The following is a 9,122-nucleotide window of genomic DNA, read 5'->3' on the forward strand; positions in this document are numbered from 1 at the left end:
GATCTCGGCTCACCGCAACCTCCGTCTCCTGGGTTCAGGTGATTCTCCTGCCTCAGCCTCCTGAGTAGCTGGGATTACAGGCACGCACCACCATGCCCAGCTAAAGATCTGAGGTTTAAAGAAGAAAAAAAAATTAAAAAAGGAAATTCATTGTAACAGGAAGTTAGAATGGAACTCTCCCTGTTTGGTTTTGAGTGGGCAGGGCTGGGAGGAGGAGAAGGGCAAGGTGCAAAAACAGGAGACATAACCAGGCTCCCCACCCATCGAGGCTTCCGGGCAGAAGGAGGCCTGAACCAGGACAGGGAGAAGATCTGTTAATGAGTCACATTTGGAGATTTGAGGAATATCTTGGATGTGATGCTCTCGTGACCAAATTAAATAGAGGCTCAGTGGCCTTTGGGCAGACTATTGCTAAAAGTGCGCAAAAAGGCCAAGGCACCTGCCAGAACATTCACCCAGGGCAAGTGAGTTATGTTCTGTTTCCTTTATTATTTTTTAAGATGGAGTCTCGCTCTGTCGCTCAGGCTGAAGGGTAGTGGTATGATCTCAGCTCACTGCAGGCTCCACCCCCTGGGTTCAGTCAGTTCTCCCACCTCAGACTTCCAAATAACAGGGATAACAGGCGTGTGCCACCATGCCTAGCTAATTTTTGTATTTTTAGTAGAGATGAGGTTCTACTACGTTGGCCAGGCTGGTCTCAAATTCCTGGCCCCAAGTGATCTACCTGCTTCAGCCTCCCAAAGTGCTGAGATTACAGGCATAAGCCACTGTGCCCAGCCTGTTCTTTCTGTTTCTTAATGGCACGAGGTGATGTAAATGAGTGAGCAATAAGTTAATTACATGTTCCTAAAAGTGCACGGTATTTTCATCCTTGATTAAAACTTCTATTTGTCAGTAGCGTCTCTTCCAACCAACTGTAGGACAATTTAAAAAGTATTTTTCATCCATGAAACTCAAACCAAATGTCATACTTGCTCAGGTTTTGTTGATTCCCTCCCCTTACCCTCAAATCCTGACAAGGGTGACACTTACTTCACTTGTTTGACAAGCATTTTCTGGACTCCCAAGCTCTAGACTAGCTTCTAGTCCAGGAGGAGGGATATCCGAAATCAACACACAGAGATAAACCCATAAAAACAAGGAAAGGGAACAGGGCATGTTACGACAGAGGGAGAGGAGGACCTGACTTGGACCAGGAGAATCTGGGTGGGCCTCTCTGAGGAACTGACGATGAAGCCTGGATCTAAGGGATGAGTGGAACCAGAGGAAGAGCTGAGGGAGAGTGCTGTGGGCGGGGGGTACAGCACAGGTAGCAGCCGACTAGAGAAGGCCAGGATGAGGTCACCAGGGGCCAGGCCACACAGGGCCTTGGTACATTAGCACTTCCCATCCTCATCATGAGCACAGTCAACCATTTAATGATCTGATCTGGTGGTGAAACCATTCCGTTTGCCATTCTCCGCACTCTCTGAAGGAGAAGGAAGTTCTCTCCAGCCGTGTTACCTGGGTTCCTGTGCCCTTTGGCTTCCAGCTGAGTTTGGCCAATGGGAAGCACCGGCAGGAGATGGGAAGGTGGGAAGAGAGAGGCTGGAGTACTTATTTCTCTTCCCTTCCTCTCTTCAGGACTGTGATGGTAGCATCAATGGCCGTCATCTTTGGTCCCTTACAGCTGCTGCTCCTGTTACGCCACCCCTCTCCCAGGGCCACAGCTCTCACCAGCTTTCAGAAACTCCTTCCATCTCCCTCTGGGCCCATCAAGCCTTGGGGGTGGGTGACGGCTCCTGCCCTGGCTAGGCCCCAGATGCAGCACCTTCCCATGTGGTTCCCGCAACCTCCCCACACCTCAGTCAGTGGCCTGTGTGGTTTTCCATCAACTTCTTTTGGTTAAATCCTTGAGGGAGATCTGCTTCTTGCTGGGTTCCCGATGGAGGCAGGTGCTGACAGAGGGACAACAGATTGGCAATTGGCAGAGACCAGTGTGGCTGCCTCAGGAAGAATGGACTAGAGGGGAGAACATGTGCAGGAGACCAGTGTGGGAGCTACTGTGTGACCCCGGCCCATCAGGCCAGATCCCTCGCTCTCCATCTCTGGTGGACTGTCTAGTGGCCCTTCATACCCTAGGAGTGCCAGGTGGCCAGGTGATGCCCTGGGCTTAGTGGATTCCCCAGCACAGGTACTCAATGCTGACTAAAGCAATGGTTTCAACATGGACAGACGAAACAGGTTTCTACCAAGGTATGGTGGGCATAGGTTCAACAGAAGAAGGCATTTTCCAGTACACACATTCTTCAAAGAAGGCCACACACACCAGGCAGATTTTCTTCCGTGGGAAATCTTGTGGGCAGGGCCTTACCCCAGGCAGAGGGATGGATGAGATGACCTCCCCTGTCCCTCACTCTACTGAATGGGGTAGGCAGATTGCGCTTTACAGAGGTGAAGAGCTTTGCAACTTCTTTATTCAGCACTTAGCTGCTTATAGCGACAGCTTTTCCTATATTCCTGATTCATGATTTTACGCATAAAATTGCGAACAGCTGAAGGTTTCTGAGCCTTCAGAACAGCTGGTCCCTCGCTTCCCAGCAGGAGGAACTGGGTTTTGAGAGTCCACAGGCTACAGGGATGATGCCGGTGGCTGTTTGGAAATGGCACACTGGAAACAGAAAAGATGACCACTCATGACAACCAGGCGATGAGGTGACCTGGTGGTCACCTGATCACTGGAGGGCGATAAGCATTGCTGGAACACTCAGAATTATTTATTCAACAGTTATTTTTTCAGTGCCACTATGTGCCAAGCTGTGGGGCTGTGACAGATACAGGAAGGTCAACATGACCCACGGTTACCGTCAGAGGTGGCAATAGTCACATCTCTGACGCTAAACAAGGTATGAGACATATATAACAATTTTTCTTTTTTTTTTTTTTTTTTGAGACAGAGTCTTGCTCTGTCACCCACGCTGGAGTGCAGTGGGGGGCTCACTCTAGCCTTGACCTCCTAAGCTCACATGATCCTACCACAGCAGCTGAGATTACAGGTGCATGCCAGCACGCCCGGCTAATTTATAAAAACTTTTTTTAGAGACAGGGTCTTCCTATGTTGCCCAGGCTAATGTTGAACTCCTAGGCTCAAGTATCCTCCTGCTCCGGCCTCCCAAAGTGCTGGGATTATGGTGTCAGCCACTGCGCCCGGCCATGAGTTTAGTCTTGAAAGATGATTAGAAATTCACTGAGCTGGGGGCCAGGAGTTGGGAGTTTCGGGAGAAGGTAGGCTGGAGAGCAGTGGCCAGGCTCCCTCCACAGGGAAGAAGCAAGGTCAGGTCTGTGGGGATGGAGGGACAGCAAGGGAGGGGGACGGCTGAGGAGCAGTTTCGGCTGTATCTCTAACATTCTTTAAAAATGAAGGAAAAAGGGAGAGCTGAAGCAAACAGAGCAAAATGTTAACATCTGTTAAAGCTGGCGGTGGGCACATGGGTGTCATGTGATTTTCTGCACTTTTCAGAATGTTTAAAATATTGCATAATAAAAATATTTTAAATTAAATTATAAAAAACAAGAAAGATTAGTGTGTCAGAGAAGAAATCACTCTGGAGACCATGTAGATGCAAGCCCAGAAGGGTGGGAGGTCAGCTGCAGGCTGATGTGATGACCCCAGTAAGAGAGGGGAGGTCAGTGGGGACCTCTGACCTCCCCTGGTGAGAGCTGTGGCCCTGGGAGAGGGGTGGCGTAACAGAAGCAGCAGCTGTAAGGGACCAAAGATAACAACCATTGACACTATCATCACAGCCCCATGGCGAGGAAGGGAAGAGATATAAATATTCTAGCCTCTCTCTTCCAGGCTTCCCGCCCCCTTCCGGTGTTTCCCATTGGCCAAACTCAGCTGGAAGAGAAGAGAAAGCTCTCCCAGTCAGCTCAACCCCTCACCTCTGATGCGCCATAAAGAGGCTGCCTCCTTATCCAGTGTGTACATGTGCACGTGCATGTTTGCCCATGTGTGCATGTGCATGTGTATGCATGGGTGCATGTGTGCACACGTGGGTGCATGTACATGGGTGCACACGTGCATGTGAGTGTGCGTGCATATGTGTGTGCATGTATGTAAATCTCTCTCATCTCATTCAAGGGTCCTCAGCCCCCAACAGTGCCCGAAGTGCTGGCATTCTGTAGCTGCTGCTGCACACTCTGGGAACAGACAGGCAGGGGAGAGGGGGTCTCAGGTCCAGGGCCATGGCCGTAAGGAGGCCCTTCCATGCAGCTACTGGTTCCCAGTAGCCAGCAGACAACATGCGCAGCACAGTGATGCTCCGCAGCCAGTTCTGCAGACTGGGATGCCCTCCCTTCCCTCGCCCAGCCGAGAGAGGCAGCTGGTAGACCTGTAGTAATTCCACCATGACTACTGGTGCACACACACGTGTACTCTGCTCCAGCATCTCCATTTCTAGAATTTCTTATACAGCTGTGTGCTTGGACCCAGGTGCAATGAGGGTATAAATAAGACTGTTCACTGCAGGCATCAGAGAATAACCCTAAGATCCATCAATAGAGGACAGGAGATGACCTTGCATCCATCCAATAGAATATGAGCATCAGAAAGAACAAAAAGCACTTTACGTACAGGTATGAAAAGATCTCAGCTGTGTGCAGTGGCTCACACCTATAATCCAAGCACTTTGGGAGGCTGAGGCTGGAAGATCACTTGAGGCCCAGGGTTCAAGACCAGCCTGAGTAAAATAGAGAGACCCCACCTCTACTAAATTTTTTTCTTTTAAATTAGCCAGGCACAGGAGTGTACACCTGTAGTTCCAGCTACTCAGGAGGCTGAGGCTGGAGGATCATTTTAGCCCAGGAGGTCAAGGCTGCAGTGAGCTATGATCACACCACTGCACTCCAGCGTGGGCAACAGAGTGAGACCTTGTCTCCAAAAAACACCCCTCAAAACAACAAAACCCCCCTCAATTCTAGCTCCCAAGTGGGGCCCACTTCCACAGGCAGTCCCTGGTTCGCCTGACTTTCCCCTGGACTGTCACTTGTGCCTCTTGGTCCTTGAAGCCTGGTGCCCAGGGCTGGCTGGCGATTTTGGCTGTAGGACAGGCACACGACTCCAACTGGGCCAGTGAGCCCCAATTCTGGAGTTTCTGATGCAACTCCTGGGAAAGAAAAGCTCTCATTTTGGGGGATTTGCAACTGGTAGGATGTTTGCCTCAGAGCTGCTGAAAAGGTGACACCCCAGGAGAGGGGGACAGATCTGGCCAGGCCTAAACGTGCCATTTTTGAGAGCCAATGTACACAACTGGCTTCTTGTCTTAAGCAACATTGAAATGGGTTTTCTGTTACTCACAACAAAAGATTCCAAGCAAATACAAATCCCTCATGGTTTCCTTAGCGAAACTGGGGGGCCATGCCCCTTTCTGGCTAAAAACTACTCTCTCAGATGGTATGGGAATGTGTGTGTGGAGCTCTCCTCTGGAGGCACAACAGGTGACGCAAGGTGGCCCTGCACTTGGACCCACTTGGGCCAGCGTCTGCCCCTCTCTCTGCACGCTGCTAGGGGCCATGTGTGGCGGGGCCTACCTGTAGCAGACGTTATCAGTGCAGGGGTTGTGGGCTCGGACGATGATGAAGACGTGCTGGAAGTGTGAGCGGATGTTCTTGGGGGTGAATGGCAGTGCGCCAGGCTCCTGGAAGATGATGGTCACAATGTCGTTTCCTATGTGCCTCTTCCGCAGCAGCTGTGACAAGGGCAACAGAGGGGGACAGGGAAGTGTCACAGGTCGGCCTGAGGGGTCCTGCCTGGACCAATGCCACAGCTCCTCACCCACCCCCATTCCCACTCCCTGCTCACGCGCAGCCAGAGGAACACCTGAGTCAGGGGACGAACCCTCCCATGGTTCCCTCTGATTCAGGATAAAGGATGAAGGCCTTGCCATGGCCCGGCAGGCCCCTGTCACTTCTCTGACATTCCTCACGTCCCCTGCTCACCTGCTGCAGCCACACCCATCTCCTGCTGCTCCTCAACCATGCCAGAAACACTTCCTCGAGGCCTCTGCACTGCTGTTCCCACCTCTCGGGGCCCCACACGGCTTCCTTCCTCACCTCCTCTGGTCCTGCAGATATGTCACCCTCCCAAGCAGGCCTTTGCTGACTGTTATTCAAGATCCACCCCACCACAACACTTCCTGACCTTTACTTTTCTGTCCCCATTATTTAACACTTATTGACGCTCAGCATAGATGACTTTCGCTCCTTCCTTTTGTTTCTTGTCTCTTCCCACTGAAGTGGCAGCTCCACGAGAACAGGGATTTTGTTCACTGCCCCGCACTGTATCCTCAGTACCTAGCAGTGCCTGGCATACAGCAGGTGCTCAATAAATAAGATCTAGAGAGCACAGGCTGGTGGCCTTCGACTTGCTCAAAGCCACACTCATTGGCAATGGCCGACTCAGAGCCCAGGTCACTAGCAGGGCCAGTTCTGGGCACCACCCCTTCCCTGGATGCTGACTGAGGTCAGGACAGCTATAGCTTCAGAGTGTCCTATGGGACTCTTACCCTCTGATATGGTTGACTATGTCACCACCCTACAATTCACAATTCATCTTGAATTGTAGCTCCCATAATTCCCAGGTGTGGTGGGCGGGACCCAGTGGGAGCTCATGTAATCATGGGGGTGGGTCTTTTCCATGCTGTTCTTGTGATAGCAAATAAGTCTCATGAGACCTGGTGGTTTTATGAAGGACAGTTCCCCTGCACAAGCTTTCTTGCCGCCATGTAAGACATGATTTTGCTCCTCCTTTGCCTTCTATTGTGGCTGTGAGGACTTGCCAGTCATTTGGAACTGTGAGTCCATTAAACTTCTTCTTCTTTTTCTTTATAAACTACCCATTCTCTGGTAGGTCTTCATTAGCCGCATGAAAACGGACTAATACACCTTCTCTTCCCTGCTCGTCAGTCTCCGAGGAAGACTCTGTTATCTTCACAGGTGACCCTGTATTCATGGTATTTGGCTTATTTGCTGAGATTACATTGCTCTTATTTGCACAGTTCTAGTAGTCGTTTAACTGTCAAGGAATCTGCCAACACAGGAGATCCACAGATAGGAGTCCCATGGAGCTCAAAGTGATGTGGCTCACAGTGTGAACTCCAGACATGCTTTGTAGCTCAGCTCCTAGTACTGAATGGTTAGTTCTTTACGTGTGTTTAAGTGGCATTATATCAAACTGCTAAAGTAGCTATTGACTGTGGCTGGTCCTGTACTAGATACTGCACAGCCATATCTTCTATTCATCATCTTAATTAATCTCTTAACCCTAAGAGGTGTTAACTCATTTTGCCCCATTTTACAGATAAGGAAACTTAGGCTCACAGAGGATGCTATGTGATTTTCCCTAAGTCATGTAGCGATGAAGGGAAAGAGCCTGGATTGTAACTCACTTCTTTTTTTTTTCTTTTTTTTTCTTGAGACGGAGTCTTACTCTCTCACCCAGGCTGGAGTGCAGTGGATCTTAGCTCACTGCAACTTCCACCTCGCAGGTTCAAGTGGTTCTCCTGCCTCAGCCTGAGTAGCTGGGACTACAGGTGCCCGCCACCATGCCTGGCTAATTTTTGTATTTTTAGTAGAGATGGAGTTTCACTATATTGACCAGGCTGGTCTTGAACTCCCGACCTCAGGTGATCCGCCTGCCTTGGCCTCCCAAAGTGCTGGGATTACAGTTCTGAGCCACTAAGACTAGCCTAAGACCAAATCTCTTAATAGCATGCTTTTAGATGAACCTTAGGAAATCAATATTTGATCATTTTTGGCCTATAGTGTCACTTATGCCAACTGGGAAACTATGTACACTTACTTCCTAAATTGTCAACACTCTGGGGCTTCTGTTCATTAGGAACTGGAAGAACTGTTCCCTGGGCCCAGCCTGCAAGGTGGGTCCAAGAGAGGGGCTGGGTAACAGCTGCAGCCTCTTGGCAGTAGGTGTTGAATGGTTCGCCCACCTGGTATCCCTTCCTCCTCCACACCCACCCAGTTTGGGAAAGCACCTCCCCAACCTCTATCCATATTTCGAGTTGAGCTGGTGCCACTCACCCTCTCTAGGGGTGGGTGTGAGTCTCAGGCATGGCCAGTCTGCCCATTCCACCCCCACCCCAGGTCCCAAGACTGGCCCAGGGACTAGCACGTGAGTAGTCCAATGAGACTCAGTTCTGAAACACTTCTGGGACAACTGGAAAGAACAGTGCTCTTTCCGCTGGGGTGGCTAAGCTGGTGTGAGGTGACCCTGGGGCTGCTGGGAGGCATCTTTGCCCTGCACCTGTGAATAAAGCTGCTGCAAAGAAAAGCGGAGGTGAGAAATGGGGAGGATTCCTAATGTTGTTAGAGTCCCTGGATCCAACCAGACCTGAAGCCAGCCCCCTCCAGAATCATAGAGTTATATAATCCAGTAACTATCTTTTTCTACTTAAGCCAGTTTGGTGTGAGTTTCCATTACTTGCAGTCAAAATGATGTTGACTGATTCACTCTTCTTCATAAGACCAGTGACAACTCAAGGGGCCCTGGAGGGGAGTCGGGGTAGCTGGAGCCAGACAGGGTGCCCGAGGAGCAGCAGGAAAGACTGGGGCCAAACTGACATGGAACCACACCTGGCCTGGTCTCTAACCCCCAGGTAAAATGACCCCAGTAAAGACGGTCTCCAAAGCCGAGGGCCTCCGTCTGCTCCACAGGACGGTACTGGGAGAGGCCGATGCTGGCGGGTGGGCAGCCAACATCCAGCAGCCGTGCCTTTGCAGAAAATCACTGACCTGCTGCCTGTTGTTGGGGGTGTAAGGAAGCAGGGTGGAGACGTGGAACATGATCTCGTAGTCCTGGTATGTCGTGTAGAGGGAGTGCGTTCCTGTAGAGTCGGCTGAAACAGAAACGCCAGTTAGGAACACGTTTCCCAAACCTCTGGGTTTCTGCCATATCCCACATACCATCTGTGCTGGTCTTTAACTTGGTGCTTTCACTTCAATCCACTCTTAAAAATGAAATACACCTGTAATCCCAGCACTTTGGGAGGCCGAGGTGGGCGGATCACGAGGTCAAGAGATCGAGACCATCCTGGTCAACATGGTGAAACCCCGTCTCTACTAAAAATACA

The 9,122-nt window shown here is 50.6% G+C and overlaps 1 protein-coding gene across 3 annotated transcripts in view; it reads right to left on the reverse strand.

The window, feature by feature from the left end:
- Positions 1-9,122, reverse strand: part of SIPA1L3 (signal induced proliferation associated 1 like 3) — a 293,992-nt gene that overhangs the window by 89,423 nt on the left and 195,447 nt on the right. For all 3 annotated transcript variants that reach the window (XM_017506624.2, XM_017506623.2, XM_037730739.1), the window contains 2 exons: positions 8,785-8,888; positions 5,569-5,726 (listed from right to left, as the gene is read on the reverse strand). In XM_017506624.2, the coding sequence (XP_017362113.1) occupies positions 5,569-5,726; positions 8,785-8,888 (262 nt within the window). The remainder of the gene's footprint in view (positions 1-5,568; positions 5,727-8,784; positions 8,889-9,122) is intronic.

The sequence above is a fragment of the Cebus imitator genome, unplaced genomic scaffold, assembly GCF_001604975.1.
Source record: "Cebus imitator isolate Cc_AM_T3 unplaced genomic scaffold, Cebus_imitator-1.0 Scaffold356, whole genome shotgun sequence".
Taxonomy (NCBI): domain Eukaryota; kingdom Metazoa; phylum Chordata; class Mammalia; order Primates; family Cebidae; genus Cebus; species Cebus imitator.